The sequence below is a fragment of the Dendrobates tinctorius genome, unplaced genomic scaffold (assembly GCF_039654945.1).
Source record: "Dendrobates tinctorius isolate UK_male_01 unplaced genomic scaffold, ASM3965494v1 ptg000211l, whole genome shotgun sequence".
Taxonomy (NCBI): domain Eukaryota; kingdom Metazoa; phylum Chordata; class Amphibia; order Anura; family Dendrobatidae; genus Dendrobates; species Dendrobates tinctorius.
Window position 1 is genome coordinate 5,586,292 of NW_027361878.1, and position 19,436 is coordinate 5,605,727.

The 19,436-nt window shown below is 40.3% G+C and overlaps 1 protein-coding gene across 3 annotated transcripts in view; it reads right to left on the reverse strand.

Annotated features, from left to right (window-relative positions):
- Nucleotides 1-19,436, reverse strand: part of MUC2 (mucin 2, oligomeric mucus/gel-forming) — a 97,934-nt gene that overhangs the window by 17,996 nt on the left and 60,502 nt on the right. For all 3 annotated transcript variants that reach the window (XM_073554348.1, XM_073554347.1, XM_073554346.1), the window contains 8 exons: nt 18,802-18,930; nt 15,883-16,299; nt 14,339-14,389; nt 9,739-12,453; nt 5,748-6,169; nt 3,604-3,778; nt 3,254-3,501; nt 823-1,006 (listed from right to left, as the gene is read on the reverse strand). In XM_073554348.1, coding sequence (XP_073410449.1) covers nt 823-1,006; nt 3,254-3,501; nt 3,604-3,778; nt 5,748-6,169; nt 9,739-12,453; nt 14,339-14,389; nt 15,883-16,299; nt 18,802-18,930 — 4,341 coding nt within the window. The remainder of the gene's footprint in view (nt 1-822; nt 1,007-3,253; nt 3,502-3,603; nt 3,779-5,747; nt 6,170-9,738; nt 12,454-14,338; nt 14,390-15,882; nt 16,300-18,801; nt 18,931-19,436) is intronic.

The window sequence follows — 19,436 nt, forward strand, 5'->3', positions numbered from 1 at the left end:
TGACACATTGCTGGAATCCGTGTCTCTGTCTCTACATTATGCTGTTCTCAGATTAGTTGGCAAAATGTTGGTGACAGATTTCCTTTAAAGGAGAAACTAATAAGAATTTTGGATTTTTCGTTGCGACTTACTGGTATTTGGAAACTTTATGTAATGTTCTTCTTGATTAACGATTCCTTGTCATGTGATATATGCAATGCATTGGGAAGAAGCCCACTATTTTAACATTGATGAAGTATCCTCAGGCTAGGTCATCAATGTCTGGTCGGCTGGAGTTCGACACCCGACACTCCTGCCGATCAGCTATTATCGGTGTTTGAGTACTCACTTTTCGCTTGCTCCATCTACTTCTAGTGGCCGTGGACGGGTACTGTACATCCACCTCCTATTGATTTGAATAGGAGACGGATGTGCAAGCCTAAGGATAGGTCATCAATATAAAAGTAGTGGACAACCTCTTTAACGTGAACCTCTTTTCAGATTTCTATTTGTTGAGAACATTTGGAAAGGTAATTTAAATGGTGGAAATTTGTGGAACTACAGTAAACATCACATAAGCATTTTTTAGGTTTGTTGTGAAAGCTTGTCACTAATGAAAAGTTTCAGATTACATGCATAAAATAATTTGTGCATAAGCTGGGGCACTACAACATACAGAAATGACCATATCATGCACCAGGGAACAACAATTTTGTGATAACTACTGTAGGTTGGAAGTAGAGGCAAGAGTTGACTCTATATACAATGAGTGTTGCTGGAAATTACACAAGTAAATCGATACAAGAGTTTAAGAACTATCATATCTCAAAAGAGGAAACTTACCGCACTGTCCTTGGGTGTTATGTCCAAAAAGTCTGTAGGGCAATTTAACCGAGAAAGACAAACCATTGTATGTGATATTGGCCTCTAACTCTGGTATTTCCACAACATAATTGATGCCGGATGTATACACTTTCACCCCATATTTTTTATAGGGCGTTCCTACAATTTCATCATTTACAAGAACCTAAAAGAATTTAAAAATTAACAGGATAAAGTACTAAAGTTTGCAAAACAACTACTTTTTAGAGGATCTACTGCAGAAAATCATTCAATATAGGTGTTGACCTCATCTATATATATAAACGCCTTATCGTGTTTGTCTGTAACCAAAATCGCGGGCCGCTGAGTGGTCACGGCCGCTAGGCCGCAACCAATCAGCGTCAGGCGCAGCTGTTTGTAACGGTAAGCTGCGCCTGCCGCCGATTGGTCGCGGCCGCTAGGCTGTGACAATCAGCGGCAGGCACAGGTCTTAATCTGTAAAAAAGAGAATTAAAATAAAAAAAAGTTATTCTCACCTTCCAACGGCCTCCTGTCTTCTTTCCATGCGCCCGGCCTCGAGTTCCCAGTAATGCTTTGCGGCTTAGACCGCTGATGACGTCACTCTCGCGAGAGTGAGAAAGAAGACCGACGTCACTCTCGCGAGTGCGAGAAAGAAGACTGGCGTCATCAGCGGTCTAAGCCGCAAAGCATTACTGGGAACTCGAGGCCGGGCGTGTGGAAAGAAGACAGGAGGCCGTCAGAAGGTGAGAATAGCTTTTTTATTTTTTAATATTATTTTTGCACAGGGCCGCGGCAGTGATTGGTCGCAGCTATAGGGCCGCGTTGCTGATTGGTCGCGGACAGAGGGCTGCGACGCTGATTGGTCGTGGCTACACGGAAAGGGGGGTGAGGGGACCATGCATACCAGGAAAGGGGAGTGAGGGGACCATGCATACCAGGAAAGGGGGGTGAGGGGACCATGCATACCAGGATTGGGGGGTGAGGGGACCATGCGTACCAGGATTGGGGGGTGAGGGGACCATGCATTCCAGGATTGGGGGGTGAGGGGACCATGCATACCAGGATTGGGGGGTGAGGGGACCATGCATACCAGGATAGGGGGTTGAGGGGAACATGCATACCAGGATTGGGGGGTGAGGGGACCATGCATACCAAGAAAGGGGGGGTGAGGAGACCATGCATACCAGGATAGGGGGGTGAGGGGACCATGCATACCACGAAAGGGGGGTGAGGGGACCATGCATACCAAGAAAGGGGGGTGAGGGGACCATGCATATCAGGAAAGGGGGGTGAGGAGACCATGCATATCAGGATTGGGGGTGAGGGGACCATGCATACCAGGATTGGGGGGTGAGAGGACCATGCATATCAGGAAAGGGGGGTGAGGATACCATACATACCAGGAAAGGGGGGTGACGGTGAGCATACATACCAGGATTGGGGTGTGAGAGGACCATGCATACCAAGAAAGGGGGGTGAGGGGACCATGCATACCAGGATAGGGGGGTGAGGGGACCATGCATACCTGGATTGGGGGGTGAGGGGACCATGCATATCAGGAAAGGGGGGTGAGGGGACCATGCATACCAGGATAGGGGGTGAGGGGACCATGCATACCAGGAAAGGGGGGGTGAAGATACCGTGCATACCAGGAATGGGGGGTGAGGGGACCATACTTACCAGGAAAGGGGGGTGACAGTGAGCATACATACCAGGATTGGGGTGTGAGAGGACCATGCATACCAGCAAAGGTGGGTGAGGGGACCATGCATACCAAGAAAGGGGGGTGAGGGGACCATGCATACTATGATATGGGGGTTAGGGGACCATGCATACCAGGATTGGGGGGTGAGAGGACCATGCTTACCAGGATTGGGGGGTGAGGGGACCATGCATACCCCGAAAGGGGAGTACGAAGACCATGCATACCAGGAAAGAGAGGTGAGAGGACCATGCATACCAGGATTAGGGGGTGAGAGGACCATGCATTCCAGGATTGGGGGGTCAGGGGACCATGCATACCAGGATAGGGGGTTGAGGGGTAGCATGCATATCAGGATTGGGGGTGATAGAACCATACATATCAGGACTGGGGGTGAGAGAACCATACATATCAGGATTGGGGGGTGCATTATTGCATTATTATTAAATCTTCAAAAATAAACTGCATATATATTCTAGAATACCCGATGCGTTAGAATTGGACCACCATCTAGTCCTAACTATATCTGGATATTCATATGACCCTCTCCTTAATCCTTCCATGCTAGGTGTTAACCATGTATGGCAATGGGGCCATCCTAACTGCTAGCAAAGTTAGATTTGTTCAATTATTATTAAACTTTTATACACACCTTTTATCTTCTAGTTTATGGAACTATTCCACTATAAAATGACGATTTCTGACATATACTCCATTGGTCCTTCCTACCTGTAAACTAATTGGCATCAAGCTCGTTGCTTTAATGCGTATCAGCTGAGTTTCATGGCTGACAATGATGTCGCGAGGGCAGGAGACTCTGTCTCGTGCTCCGCAATCAACGTTATCGATGTATACTCCAAAGTTGTCAATCCGCTTTTCAATTTCCTCCACTAGGGTATAGGTGCAGTTTCCTTGATAACTATAATAGGTGCCATCAAATGTGACATAATGGGGATCTCCCCAGCCATTGCAAACACCTAAATGGAAAAAATGATAAGTTATGAAATATTAGATTACATATTATATTATATGGTTTTAAAAATCCAAATGTTGTCATGATCCAAAAGAGAGAAACTCACAATCACATTCCCAGTGCCAGCAACAAAGGTCATCATCTGGTACAGCTATTGGTTGAAGTCCATTAGCACATCTGGGTTTAGGTGGTGGTTCACACTTGAGTTCAATGATCTCTACTGTGTTGTTTTCCAAACATCTAGCCATGGTACAGTTACATAAAAACCAGGTTTCATTATGCTGAAAAAACAAAAAGATATACGTAAAGTATGCCTGGAAGTGAAAGGTATAAATCAAATATAAATTATCTAGACCTGTAATAATAACAAGAAGACATCCTTCAAATCAAGACAAAAGAAAAGGTCACGACCATGACAGGTGAGACATGAAAATCTCTGGGACGTGATGTTGTGAGGGTTGATTCATTGAAAAAGTTCAAGAAAATCCTTCATGTTTTTCTTGAAAAGTATAATAATACAGGTTATGGCTATGGGTTCTAGATTTATGCAGATGGGACACTGATCCAGAGATTTATTCTCATTGATATTTTGGAGTCGGGAAGAAATATTTTGCCTAATGTGGGGGAAATTGGCTCTCATTGGGTTGACTGTTTTCCTCTCTATCAACACATTGGGATTAGAGGTTGAATTTGATTGACTTGTGTTTTTTCATCCTAAGTCACGCAAATAGGGTCTTATCCAACAAACAACTCTAAAAACGTATCCAATTGGGCTAACTTGATCCATAAATTGTCCAATAAGAAGGAAAAAACTTCACTGCTCTTACTCTTCAAGGAACTTATGTGTGCTGGGTATTACTATACTACTAGGTTAAGGTAATACAGGGCTGCGGTGTGCTACCAATAAGTAGTTAATAGTAGAAGGGTGCAACCTATTAATCACGTAACGTCACGCTTTCCGTATTTCTGGTAATATCAGCTTGCTGCAGCGAAGGCGCTTCCTGCCGGAGCCCGCCCGTCAGCTTCTGTCCCGTCGCACCCCTGTTGAGGTCTCGTGCACCCACGCTAACTGCTACCAAGGGAGGACGCTCCTTATGCTCAGGTCTCTCTGTACCCTAGCAACACCAGCACGGCACCAGCTTCACAAGCCTGGATAGCAGAAGTGCCACTATTAACTACTTATTGGTAGCACACCGCAGCCCTGTATTACCTTTACCTATTAGTATAGTAATACCCAGCATACATAGGTTGAAGTGTAAAGCGCAGTGATTTTCTTACTGTTTATTGGACAACTTGTGTAGCAGGATTTACACAGAGCCTGCACTATCACTTGCATCTACCAACCTTGTATCAGTCTGTGAGCGCAGTGTGTTTTTTCTGTATAATTTTTTGATCCATAAATTAATGCGCTTTTGGAAAGTTCAGCTGCTGCGGATCCACAGGTTGAAAAAGTGATGAAATTAAGATATGGAAATTTTGTAGGTACCTCCCATGCTGCTGATTATTGAAGACGTCAATTTTCAGGAATTTATTAAACATGCTGTTTTTATTCAACGAATTTTGAAGTGACAGGCACTTCTTCAATATGTGGTTGTTTCCTGAGGAAGAAGTGCATGTCACTTCAAAATGTGTGTTTAGTAAATTCCTGAAAACCAGCATCTTCAATAATTGGCAGCGTGGAGTCTCCATATCTTCATTTTTTTATCCCTGTCATCTCTGATATTATAGATGTGAGAAAATTTGTCTGCCCTATTACTAAAGTATATTCAAACATAGACTTCTGACAAGTTATGAGCAGCTCGGAAAATAGGTAGCACAGGAAGTTGAGCAAAAAGAGAGGAGCAACTCAACAATTTGTAGATGTACCCCAGACTGTTAGATCTATCCAAACTTTTAAGACAGAAAAACAATGAAGGGACTTGTGGTTACAATACTGGACCCATCTCCTCCTTTTTGCTTTCTTTAGTTACCTAAACAACGACAACCTAATTGTCAGTTAATTTTTAGAGATTCATGGTGCCTCATGGATGGGGAATTAGGTATAGTTATCATAACATTTTTATTATTTTTTTGTATTTCATTTCTTGCAATGTGATTAGTGCTGATTGTATTCTGGGTAATCATAAAAATCCAAGCGGGTATATAACATTGCACTGCAGTCTTACAGGAAAAATGGGACTGTAAAGGCCCATCAGCTTCACTAATGAAAGCTAGATAAGAAATGAACATAAACATATGAAATTCACTCACCTCACGATATGGTTCAAATGGGCAACCAGGTTTTTTGCTTGTGGAAACAACCATAGATGTAGTTGTGGACTTTTTTGTAGTGGTTGGTGTTGTGGTAGTCTCTTTTGGTGTGCTGATGGTAGATGTTGTGCTTACTGGTGTTGTTGTCACCTTTGGTGTGGGAGTGCTTTCTGTTGTTATTGTGGTTGTTGTTGTGGTAGTGGAAATTGTTGTTGGTGTGCTTCCTAGTGTAGAGATTTCAGAAGTGTGTGTTGTAGGTCGAGTGGTGGTTGATTCAGTAGTTATTTCTGGAGTAGATGTTGAAGGAATCTGGGTGGTAGATGAGTAGCAATTCCAATGATTAACATGTATAATGCATTCCGTGGTACAAATAACTTCATAGCACCAAGTCCCATTTGCAACCCCAGAAGCTACCGTTTCACCTGTAATAGAAAAATATAACAAGGATATTTATAGCCAATAGGTAACTTCTAGCTGTTGTACAAGTGAAAAAATATTCTTTTCTGCAGAAGACAGTTGATGGGTTTCCTGCTTTAGCCTTTTCCAAAGCGTGAGTTTATTCATTCAAATTGGAGGGAGGCAGTCTAAAATTATGGGACAAATATGTCCCTTGATTCTCAAAGGTTTAAACAGTCACTTTCTATATGCTCATTTACAGTTCATCTAGAGATATTACAGGAAGGTTCCAAAGTTTATATGGAGGTGTTGAAGCATTTCACCTAAAGAGTAAGTGAAGCAGCTGTGAAAATCAGTTTTTCAGCAAAGGCTATTTAGCAATTGATAATCAAGTACAATTTGAGATGAAATTCACATGGGTGTTTTTTGATTGATTGCATAGTCTGGTTTGAAATTGCAATTGCCATATGGTCTTTGGCTTAGGGCATATCGCTTGGGTGGGAGGCTGTATGGCTACTTGGATAGCAAAGATAACATTACTTCTAACTGGGAATGCCCTACATACATAAAGCATTTGTATGAAGTCCAATAGCAAAGCCTCTGTATGCCTCCTAGTGAAATCAAAGGTATATGAAGGTATAAAAGTTGGTTGACGACTATTACAGTCCTTAAAGCAGCTGTCACTTTTTGTAGTGGATGAAGTGGCAAATTCAACTAGTTACACTGCTATATGGGATATACTATGTAATGTATTTCAATTTACAGTACGATTGAAGGAGATCATTTTAGTTTGGCATTTAGAAGTATAACCTGTCATTAGGACCATCAATGAACTGGTACAGTTAGGTCCATATATATTTGGACAGAGACATTTTTCTAATTTTGGTTCTAGACATTACCACAATGAATTTTAAGCAAAACAATTCAGATACAGTTGAAGTTCAGACTTTCAGCTTTCATTTGAGGGTATCCACATTAAAATTGGATGAAGGGTTTAGGAGTTTCAGCTACTTAACATGTGCCACCCTGTTTTTAAAGGGACCAAAAGTAATTGGACAGATTAAATAATTGTAAATAAAATGTTAATTTCTAGTACTTGGTTGAAAACCCTTTGTTGGCAATGACTGCCTGAAGTCTTGAACTCATGGACATCACCAGATGCTGTGTTTCCTCCTATTTGATGCTCTGCCAGGCCTTCACTGCGGTGGTTTTCAGTTGCTGTTTGTTTGTGCCTTTCTGTCTGAAGTTTAGTCTTTAACAAGTGAAATGCATGCTCAATTGGGTTGAGATCAGGTGACTGACTTGGCCATTCAAGAATATTGCACTTCTTTGCTTTAATAAACTCCTGGGTTGCTTTGGCTTTATGTTTTGGGTCATTGTCCATCTGTAGTATGAAACAACGACCAATCAGTTTGTCTGCATTTGGCTGGATCTGAGCACACAGTATGGCTGTGAATACCTCAGAATTCATTTGGCTGCTTCTGTCCTGTGTCACATCATCAATAAACACTAGTGACCCAGTGCCACTGGCAGCCATGCATGCCCAAGCCATCACACTCCCTCCGCCGTGTTTTACAGATGATGTGGTATGCTTTGGATCATGAGCTGTACCACGCCTTCGCCATACTTTTCTCTTTCCATCATTCTGGTAGAGGTTGATCTTGGTTTCATCTGTCCAAAGAATGTTCTTCCAGAACTGTGCTGGCTTTTTTAGATGTTTTTTAGCAAAGTCCAGTCTAGCCTTTTGATTCTTGATGCTTATGAGTAGCTTGCACCCTGCAGTGAACCCTCTGTATTTACTTTCATGCAGTCTTCTCTTTATGGTAAATTTGGATATTGATACGCCTACCTCCTGGAGAGTGTTGTTCACTTGGTTGGCTGTTGTGAAGGGGTTTCTCTTCACCATGGAGACTATTCTGCGATCATCCACCACTGTTGTCTTCCGTGGGCGCCCAGGTCTTTTTGCATTGATGAGTTCACCAGTGCTTTCTTTCTTTCTCAGGATGTACCAAACTGTAGATTTTGCCACTCCTAATGTTGTAGCAATTTCCCGGATGGGTTTTTCTGTTTTTGCAGCTTAAGGATGGCTTGTTTCTCCTGCATGGAGAGCTCCTTTGACCGCATGTTTCCTTCACAGCAAAACCTTCCAAATGCAAGCACCACACCTCAAATCAACTCCAGGCCTTTTATCTGCTTAATTGAGAATGACATAACGAAGGGATTGCCCACACCTGTCCATGAAATAGCCTTGGATTCAATTGTCCAATTACTTTTGGTCCCTTTTAAAAACAGGGTGGCACATGTTAAGGAGCTGAAACTCCTAAACCCTTCATCCAATTTTAATGTGGATACCCTCAAAACAAAGCTGAAAGTCTGAACTTCAACTGCTTCTGAATTTTTTTGTTTAAAATTCATTGTGGTAATATCTAGAACCAAAATTAGAAAAATGTTGTCTCTGTCCAAATATAAATAGACAATACCTGTATCAATGTGCCACAAGTTCATTTAAAGGGTATCTGTACTTTTTAAGAAACTTGTCAGAATAAGCTTGTTTGTATACAGTATGTGTGTACAGTACATGAGCTATAACACTATATTTGGCCATTAAATGACTTTTATCCTGCAGAGTTGTAATAGAGCCCTGCTTGATGTTTATTTCTCTCTTCTGCCTGTTTCCTCTCCCAGCTACTTATTTATTTCTCCTCCACTATAGAGGATAATGGACTGCATTACATGACACCTGCGGTCCATCTGGTCTGAGCAAAGCTGACTTGAGGAGGGTTTTCAGAGTGGTGAGTTCAGTAATCAAGAGGGAAGGGAAAAAGAAGCTAAGTGGGGAATGAAGCTGATTTTTCGGATTAGATGTGTTACAAGTTTCTTCTATTTACCTGAACTATTGATTCATGCAAAGTTTGTTGAAAGTACAATTATTTTGTACGTAATTGTCCACCTTTTAATGGAGCTTCCTTAAACCATTATGGGCTTATTAATTCTATAATATACTGTATGTTTATAGCGGTTGGAGCTGTTTTTTAGTCTAAAATCTTTTTAAGTCAGCTGCATCAAGGAATAAAGAAAAAGTTATGACTCATGGAAAAAGAGTAAGGAAAAAACAAAATAAAAAAAATGGAAGGGGTTAAAGTGGTGTTTCTTGGATGTAGAAAGTTGTCAAATTTTCAAATACAATGCAAAAGCGATAACTGTGAAGGCCAGACAGCTGCCCCCACACTATCACATCGCCAGAATAGGGAGTCCTATGCTCAATAGATGAGTGAAGAGGCTATTGAGTATGCATGGAACCACTCCATTCACTGTCTATGGCACCAGAGGAGATGATCAAAAACTTCATTCAGGTAGCTATTCAGCAGTGCCAGAGATATTAAATGAAGTAGTGCCATTCATGCTTGACCACTGTTCCACTTCCATTTTGTTGTTAAGGGGAGCCCTGCTGTCAGACTTCCTCTACCAGTTATCACCTATTTTATGTTTGCAAGTCTTAATGATGAGTACATTTTAAATTAAAAACTTGTCAACACAGTTATTAGTATTAAATTGGTTTTAAATGCAGAATTTTACAGATCTGGGAATGACCTACCTGGTAGATATGGTTTCCCGTTGTACAAACAGACACATACAGTGGAAGACTTGATGGTTGTTTCAGTGGAGATTATGATTTCTGGAGTTGTTGTAACAGAACTAGTAATTGTAGTAGGGGTGGTAGTAGTGATGATTTCTGGTGTTGTAGTAGGGATGGTAGTAGTGCTGATTTCAGGAGTAGTTGTGGTTGTAGTAGTGGTAGTAGTACTAATTTCAGGTGTAGCAGTAGGGGTGGTTGTAGTGCTGGTGGAAGTACTGATTTCAGGAGTATTAGTAGGGGTGGTTGTAGAGGTAGTAGTACTGATTTCAGGTGTGGTAATAGGGCTGGTTGTAGTGGTGGTAGTTGTGCTGATTTCAGGTGTATTAGTAGGGGTGGTTGTAGATGTAGTAGTACTGATTTCAGGTGTAGTAGTAGTAGGGGTGGATGTAGAGGTAGTAGTACTGATTTCAGGTGTGATAGTTGGTGTGGTTGTAAAGGTAGTAGTACTGATTTCAGGTGTGGTAGTTGGGCTGGTTGTAGTGGTGGTAGTTGTGCTGATTTCAGGAGTATTAGTAGGGGTGGTTGTAGAGGTAGTAGTACTGATTTCAGGTGTGGTAATAGGGCTGGTTGTAGTGGTGGTAGTTGTGCTGATTTCAGGTGTATTAGTAGGGGTGGTTGTAGATGTAGTAGTACTGATTTCAGGTGTAGTAGTAGTAGGGGTGGATGTAGAGGTAGTAGTACTGATTTCAGGTGTGATAGTTGGTGTGGTTGTAAAGGTAGTAGTACTGATTTCAGGTGTGGTAGTTGGGCTGGTTGTAGTGGTGGTAGTTGTGCTGATTTCAGGTGTATTAGTAGGGGTGGTTGTAGAGTTAGTAGTACTAATTTCAGGTGTAGTAGTAGTAGGGGTGGTTGTAGAAGTAGTAGTACTGATTTCAGGTGTGATTGTAGGTGTGGTTGTAAAGGTAGTAGTACTGATTTCAGGTGTGGTAGTTGGGCTGGTTGTAGTGGTGGTAGTTGTGCTGATTTCAGGTGTATTAGTAGGGGTGGTTGTAGACGTAGTAGTACTGATTTCAGGTGTAGTAGTAGTAGGGGTGGTTGTAGAGGTAGTAGTACTGATTTCAGGTGTGATAGTAGGTGTGGTTGTAAAGGTAGTAGTACTGATTTCAGGTGTGGTAGTTGGGCTGGTTGTAGTGGTGGTAGTTGTGCTGATTTCAGGTGTATTAATAGGGGTGGTTGTAGACGTAGTAGTACTAATTTCAGGTGTAGTAGTAGTAGGGGTGGTTGTAGAGGTAGTAGTACTGATTTCAGGTGTGGTAGTAGGTGTGGTTGTAGAGGTAGTAGTACTGATTTCAGGTGTGGTAGTTGGGCTGGTTGTAGTGGTGGTAGTTGTGCTGACTTCAGGTGTATTAGTAGGGGTGGTTGTAGAGGTAGTAGTACTAATTTCAGGTGTAGTAGTAGTAGGGGTGGTTGTAGAGGTAGTAGTACTGATTTCAGGTGTGATAGTAGGTGTGGTTGTAAAGGTAGTAGTACTGATTTCAGGTGTGGTAGTTGGGCTGGTTGTAGTGGTGGTAGTTGTGCTGATTTCAGGTGTATTAGTAGGGGTGGTTGTAGAGGTAGTAGTACTGATTTCAGGTGTAGTAGTAGGGGTGGTTGTAGAGGTGGTAGTAGTACTGATTTCAGGTGTGGTAGTAGGTGTGGTTGTAGAGGTAGTAGTACTGATTTCAGGTGTGGTAGTTGGGCTGGTTGTAGTGGTGGTAGTTGTGCTGATTTCAGGTGTATTAGTAGGGGTGGTTGTAGAGGTAGTAGTACTGATTTCAGGTGTGATAGTAGGGGTGGTTGTAGTGGTGGTACTTTTACTGATTTCAGGTGTGGTAGTAGGTGTGGTTGTAGAGGTAGTAGTACTGATTTCAGGTGTGGTAGTTGGGCTGGTTGTAGTGGTGGTAGTTGTGCTGACTTCAGGTGTATTAGTAGGGGTGGTTGTAGAGGTAGTAGTACTAATTTCAGGTGTAGTAGTAGTAGGGATGGTTGTAGAGGTAGTAGTACTGATTTCAGGTGTGATAGTAGGTGTGGTTGTAAAGGTAGTAGTACTGATTTCAGGTGTGGTAGTTGGGCTGGTTGTAGTGGTGGTAGTTGTGCTAATTTCAGGTGTATTAGTAGGGGTGGTTGTAGACGTAGTAGTACTGATTTCAGGTGTAGTAGTAGTAGGGGTGGTTGTAGAGGTAGTAGTACTGATTTCAGGTGTGATAGTAGGTGTGGTTGTAGAGGTAGTAGTACTGATTTCAGGTGTGGTAGTTGGGCTGGTTGTAGTGGTGGTAGTTGTGCTGATTTCAGGTGTATTAGTAGGGGTGGTTGTAGAGGTAGTAGTACTGATTTCAGGTGTAGTAGTAGTAGGGGTGGTTGTAGAGGTAGTAGTACTGATTTCAGGTGTGGTAGTAGGTGTGGTTGTAGAGGTAGTAGTACTGATTTCAGGTGTGGTAGTTGGGCTGGTTGTAGTGGTGGTAGTTGTGCTGATTTCAGGTGTATTAGTAGGGGTGGTTGTAGAGGTAGTAGTACTGATTTCAGGTGTGATAGTAGGGGTGGTTGTAGTGGTGGTACTTGTACTGATTTCAGGTGTAGTAGGGGTGGTTGTAGAGGTAGTAGTACTGATTTCAGGTGTAACAGTATCTATTATTATAGTGCTTTTATGTGTAGTGGAAGTTGGCATAGAAGTTGTTGTGGTGGTCGTACTTTGCCCTAGCAAAATAAAGGAAAAAATCACATTCTTTATTAATACATCATAATAAATGGTAGAAATACTGTACATTATTGGTCTTGCAGCGACAAAAATGTTGCAGCTTTGTGGCTGTGTATTATATTTTATTTATTTATTCAAACAATGTAGTTTTGTAACAATAAAATCTAAACAGTATATGTATGAAATTATCATGTCCCATCTCATTATTCATTATTTTCTTCAAAGATAATAATGGAAAGAATAAATAATTTACATTTCAAAAACCTAAATGTTACTTAAAAAAATTCCTTTGGCCCATCCATAGTATTTCCCTTACACAGAGCCATATAGGTAGATGTCAAGGTTCACAAATATACAGTTGCTGAGGCGGGACGGTGCACTTAAATGTTTGGCCATGCCAAACACCTACAGTATACTTGGTTTGACAGAAGCCCTTTAAGGCAGGGGTCAGTTGGCCATACTAAAACTCAGGTCAGTCATGTCCGCATATTGAGGATGTCGCTTGAACTGTCTGTAGCGCCGTGCACTTATCCACATAGCAGATGAGCGCACCGGATGATGGTTAATGGCATGCATTCATCTGCTGCCATTTTTTCCAAATGGATCATTGGTCCATGTGAAAAATCATTGGCGAAAAGAGGAAAAAAATATTGTGTTGTTGGCTACTGCAGCCTTACAAAGAATGCAGGAGTCTAATGTTTATATGAGATGAAAAAAATCTTTACAAAAAATGTCTGGGGTTAGAAAAAAAAGTCTAATTTTTTTCATGCGCTATCTGCGGACACTATCGGTATTCCGGTATTGCAAGTATCTGAACAGTAGTAGCCCAAGAACAAATGTTCTAACATGTTTTGAGAAAACAAAAAAAACTTTACTTTTTTTAAAATTCAGACTATGCTTTCTCAAAATCCCATAATATTCCTGCAGAAAGCCATAATAGGTAAAGAGCCTATAGGGTAACATTTTGTGCTGAAATCTCTTGGTAGACGAATTATCGACAGAACTATTTTACTTTTAGCTACTCAAAAATGAAATGTCAAGGGGAGTCTATCACCACCAAAATGCATATTCAGCAAGTTATACCATGATACAGGGGCTTAGCCCTTATAGAAATCATACCAGCACTGTATATGTCCCTAGTAAAGTGACTAAGAAAAGGACTTTTAATTCGTTTGCAAATGAGGACGTTTCAGTGCACCCTTGGTGTGGCCAAGATTTCAGTACACCCTTACGCCCCCTCGTTTTCCAAGAGTGAGTGCTTCCTAAATTCAGCTGGCGTGTGAGCGCACGTGCACTGACACTACCGGTGCTGCCGCAAGCGCATACGGCGGCCTGGCACATTCTTTTCCCTGGTTCCTCTTTGCTGACACTGCACGCTATACTTACGGGTGTATTAGTGTAGTGAGTGATGTCAACAGAGGGGAACCAGGGAGGAGAACAGTGGCCATAGTGGGTGCGTGCGGCCGGGCACAGCGCCAGTGCCGGATGACTTTTGGCAGCACTTGTTATTGGAAGTAAGAGCTGTCAACCTAAAGCAGGGGAAGCCCCCAATGCGCAAATCAAGGGGCTTATAGGTGCACCCAATCCACATTATTTGTAAAGTAGGATGCTAGTATGATATTTATATGCGCGAGGTTCGCTATATCATGGTATATCTTGATGGAAATACATTTTGGGGGTGAAAAACTCCCTTTAAATGAGTAGATGCATTGCCAAAATATGATAGATAGATAGATAGATAGATAGATAGATAGATAGATAGATAGATAGATAGATAGATAGATAGATAGATAGATAATAGATAGACAGTAGAGTAATACTTTGCTGTAGTGGCTGCAAAGTATGATGATGGTGCCAGCAGTTGCAGCTTGTTGTTATAATTACCTACGGGTTGGCCAGTTAGAGGTGATGGGGACTCAATATGTACAGTAAATGCTGTAAAAAATTGAAAGAAACAACAGAAGTATTGTTACATAAGATCTGTTTTATGATCGCAAACACAGTATGGGTTATAATACAACTTTCATTATGACTTTTTTTTTCTTTTCGATTTTAGTTATAAAGATTTTTGGTGTCTTCGATTTGGATGATTTTATAATGAAATTGCCTGACAATAAAGAGTTGGGTGGAATCTTCAAAAAACACCAAGTAACTACTATTGGAAAGTATGGTATGAAAAAGAATTCATACCAAGACCTCTGGAAACAGAAGGGCTATTAGCCTCAGCACCACCAGACCCAGAGTTTTCTGCCAGGACTAAATGTTTCTACAATGTTTCCATTGCCCTCCCTCCAGCTGATGATGTCATTTTGCAAGTTGGATTAAAAAAGCATGGATTTTAATCTGGTGAGTGCCACCTCTTTCATCTTTTTGGACATTACAATACAAAGTGTATACTACAGTAAAGTCTTATTTACAGTATATTAGTTTGCATTCTATGATTACACATGTAGGCATAGATCCTTATGTTCATGTTCTTTGTCCATGAAAGAGCTGTCATTTAGATGTGTTCTTTCTGCTATATTCTCACTATCCTATGCTTTTTTTCTTACTTTAGAGGTGGTCACAAATGTAGTCATTGTTGTTGTTTTAATGTTTGGTGCTGAAAGCTTAGTAACACTGTACTTGCATAGACAGGAGTGGTGGTCTGAGGACTCCTTTACAGTGGCCGACCCACTCGGCGGTCATCTAATACCTTACGCATAGACTGCCAGTTTTCTAGGCAGCATAACTCCCATTTACATAGCGCTATCTTTGATGATTTTTAAGCAAGATTATAAAACCTTTAAGGGTTTGTCTTGTTAATGGCAGCCTGTTTACACTGCTCGATTATCAGAAAATGATAAGAGCGCTCATTTGTGACAATTGTGCAGTGTAATTGCATCCTTACAAAATAAACATTTGGAAGGCTCTAACCCAATAATTGTGCAGAGGGAATATACCTTTGTTGTACTTTGAGCAGATGTTCTAGTAGTTTGAAAGTTTGTAGTGAAGCAGTAATCAGATAAGGGACAGAAGCAGAGAACACTTAATGTATACTTGTGTCAGACACTGACTTGAGTCCTGCTTTATCTTTGTTGTTACTGATAAGCCCAATGTAACTCTTTGGAAAAAAAAAGTAGGGGTCTGGGGTCCTAACATTTCGTAATTTTGGGTCTAATAATTTAGAGGTTCGATTTAGGAGGGTCTGAGGTTTGATAATTTAGGGGTCCAATAATAGAAAGTGTTTGAGGGCTAAAAAAATTGCATTGTATGACTGCAGTACAATATAATAATTTTCTATGTAATAAATTAGTAATAGATTTCTATTTGTTTTTTAATGTAAACATAATACTTCAGCTAAAAAGTCTGCCATTAATGAAATGCCACCAATAAACCAATGCACTACAACAGAACATAAATATTTACTATCCATAGTTTTCTCTTACTTGTTGGCCCAGATGACGTAGTCGTAGGAGTTGTTGCCACTGTAGTACTTGTGACCTTAGGAGTAGTTGTACTTTCAGTTGTGGTAGTAGTGGTGGGAGTTGTTATCTCTGGAGTAGTTGTACTTTCGGTAGTAGTTGTTGTTGGTGCTGTGGTTACAGTTGTTGTAGTCTCAGGAGTGGTGGGAGTTGTTAGTTCTGGAGTAGTTGTACTTTCAGTTGTTGTAGTTGGTGTTGGTCTTGTGGTTATAGTTGTTGTAGTCTCAGGAGTGGTTGGAGTTGTTAGCTCTGGAGTACTTGTTAACTCTGGAGTAGTTGTACTTTCAGTCGTTGTAGTGGTTGTGGTTGTTGGTGTTGGTGTTACAGATGTTGTGATCTCTGTAGTGGAGCTAGGTGGCCCCTCCGGGGTAGTTGTGAACCCTAAAGTAGAAACATAGTGTTTTTATTAAGCCAAACTAATGAAATATAGACAATATAAATGTGGTTTTGCCATCATCATAATAGACTATATACGATATGGTAAACTTCAAAACATTAAAAAATAAAACATGTCTTTTGTAATTCAGAGATAAAACAAATGTGCATTCTTAATGCTCAAAGCAGGCTGCAAAATAAGTTCTGGCCCTAGGAAAACACCATGAAAATTTGGTTGGTTTGGATCCAATTTTACTGCTTATCAGTTTTATGATGGAGGAGCAGGCATAATGTAGTGTCTGTCCCACTCCCTTTGTAATAAGGCATTTATAACTGCCTAGAAACCACAACATAGTAAATAGGAGCTCATTAATGGAAAGACGCTGGGAATTGTATCCGCTCTACAAGTGACTGATCTCACACATCTGGAGCTCTTAAGGATACAACAAGGCCTCATAAGTCCACATTAGTGAAAAAACAATGCTCAGTCATTAAGGCTTTTTCAGAGCTGTTTATAAAAGGGTTAAAACGTGCCCTCATATATAATTGTGATTTTTGATTCTTGGCTTTAGCAGCAGGATCATCGCTGCAGGATATGTACTTTGTTCTTTACTGGTGAGAATTTTTATTTTCTTAGTTGGAAAATGCATTTAGAATACTCACCACTTCATTACAATCTTTTATATCTCAATCACATTTAACCAATATTTTATATAACCTTTGCTTAATGGATTTTCCCGTTAAAAATACTAAATTGTGCATGCTGTATTTTATTGTTCCAAGTTCTGTATTATAAGTGTTTGTTCTACATGGAGTAGTGAGTTGTTCATTTCTCATCCACATTTGTTACGTTTTCTTCTTTTTTACAGAAATACAGATGATAAATAATGGAATAGAAATGCTAAAGTGGACTACGTACAGTTCTTCAACCATCTGACTTCTCTGGTATAAAAACTGTACAGGCAAAAATCTTTAAAGAGTAAACATCGCTTTAATTGTTGTTTCATAAATTAATAGTACACATGAAAATAAGCAACTTTGTTATATATCTCATGAGAAAAATCTGCTTTTTTCTCTTCGAAAACTGATCATTCATTCTCAATTCATAGGTTAAATCTGTAGTCAGTAAGGACAGACTTTCCCACTAACAAGGAATAAGATGACAGTTGGTGGTTTTAAAAATTTTTGGTGATGGGAGGAGGAGGGAGGAGCTGGAGACACGTAGACATTGAGCTGAAACACTAATGGGAAAGTCAGTATTCACTGAATACAGACTTTATGCATGAATTGAGAATTTTGAGAATGAATCATCAGTCCAGGAAGAGAAAGATGGGGATTTCTCTATTAAGATATATAACACAATATTTTATATTCATGTGTAGCAATGATTTATGGAAAAAAAATGACAGATATACTTTAAAGACTTATCGATCTAATCTATTCTGATAACAATAATGTAGCATTTGCTTCATTCAGAGTTGGAAGTCTCAGGAGTAAATTGCTAATGTTCAATGCTTCTCAACTTCAACAAGACACAAGGAGAATCCATCAGGAAGTGGAAGACTCAAGAGGACATTATTAATGTACAGTGTTCCTCAACTTCAATAAGACACAAGGAGAATCCAGCAGGAATTGAAAGTATCAGGAGGACATTATTAATGCCCAGTGTTCCTCAACTTCAACAAGACACAAGGAGAATCCATCTGGAAGTGCAAGTCTCAGAAGGACATTACTAATGTCCAGTGTTCCTCAACTTGAACAAAACACAAGGAGAAACCAGCAGGAGTTGAAAGTATCAGGAGGACATTACTAATCTCCAGTGTTCCTCAACTTCAACAAGACACAAGGAGAATCCAGCATAAGTTGGAAGTCTCATGAGGACATTATTAATGTCCAGTGTTCCTCAGCTTCAACAAGACTCAAGGAAAATCTAGCAGGTTTTTTAGTTTTGCTCCTTCCAAAAAACCTTCACCTCCCTATCCCTTCTAAGCTAATAGACCTAAATAAAAGTGCCTGCGTGTTGTGTTTGTGCCTAGTGTCTCACCAATGCATTCATAAGGTAAACTTCCAACAACAGTGACAGTTTTAATAAATGTTGTTCTATCCATCCACCATTAGACTCTACATAAAACAGTATATTGTATGCAGATGCATACCAGCCCGTTGAAGATAAAAAAGCAAACTTTTCACATCCGTCAGGTGAATTGGGGCCTATTAAAACACACCTGACATATACGCCCAACACTTGACCGCAATGCATACAGTTTTACTTACTGGTCATAGTAATGCATTAAGCAGTACATTGTTTTAATCTCTACAAAATTCCAATATCAAAACTACAATTTCTCCCCATCTATGGTCTACAAGTTACCACAATTTGAAGAGCAGAGATCTACCTATGAAACATCTTGTAAGTCAATTTATCCTTTTTCCAGACTAATTGAATTTCATTTTTTTCTTAAAGAAAACTTTATCTAAAAAATAAAGAAATTTCAGGTGGTTACTCACATATTGGAGTGGTTTCTTCAGTCTCTGTTTGACATTGCGTGGTCGTTTCTGTGGTTGGTGGAGTTGTGGTCACTCTAGTGGTAGTGGGGCTCGTAGTTATAGTTAATGTAGTAGTTGGAGTTGTAGACTCTGTATAATTTGAAGCGGGGCAATAATTAACAATAATTGGGTTGATAAAAAAAGAATAATTAACTATGTTTTCCTACTGTACTTTTAAGTTGATATTATGCAGAACTGAATTCCAGAGACATTATACACATTGTATAGATGCATATGATATAAATCGAAAAATCTGCTTTTAGGCACATAGAATAGAGAAATAGGACTGAGCAGCAGATGCAAAGTCTGTTTTCATTATGCCTCTGATAAACCCATTCTTTAAGAAGATACCCCAAAAATGTTTCATTTTATGTGCAACCACATATTGAAGGGGTGTTCCCACCTTGTTAAGTGATGACAGATCCTGATAATATTGAAAAGCGATCACTTCATGATCCAATAGTAGAATTCTGCACGATTTTAAAAATGACTTCACCACAGCATTATCCCTTAGGCCAAGTTCACATGTTCAGTATGTGGTCAGTATTTTTCATCAGTATTGATAAGCCAAAGTCATGAGTGGGTGAAAATGTATA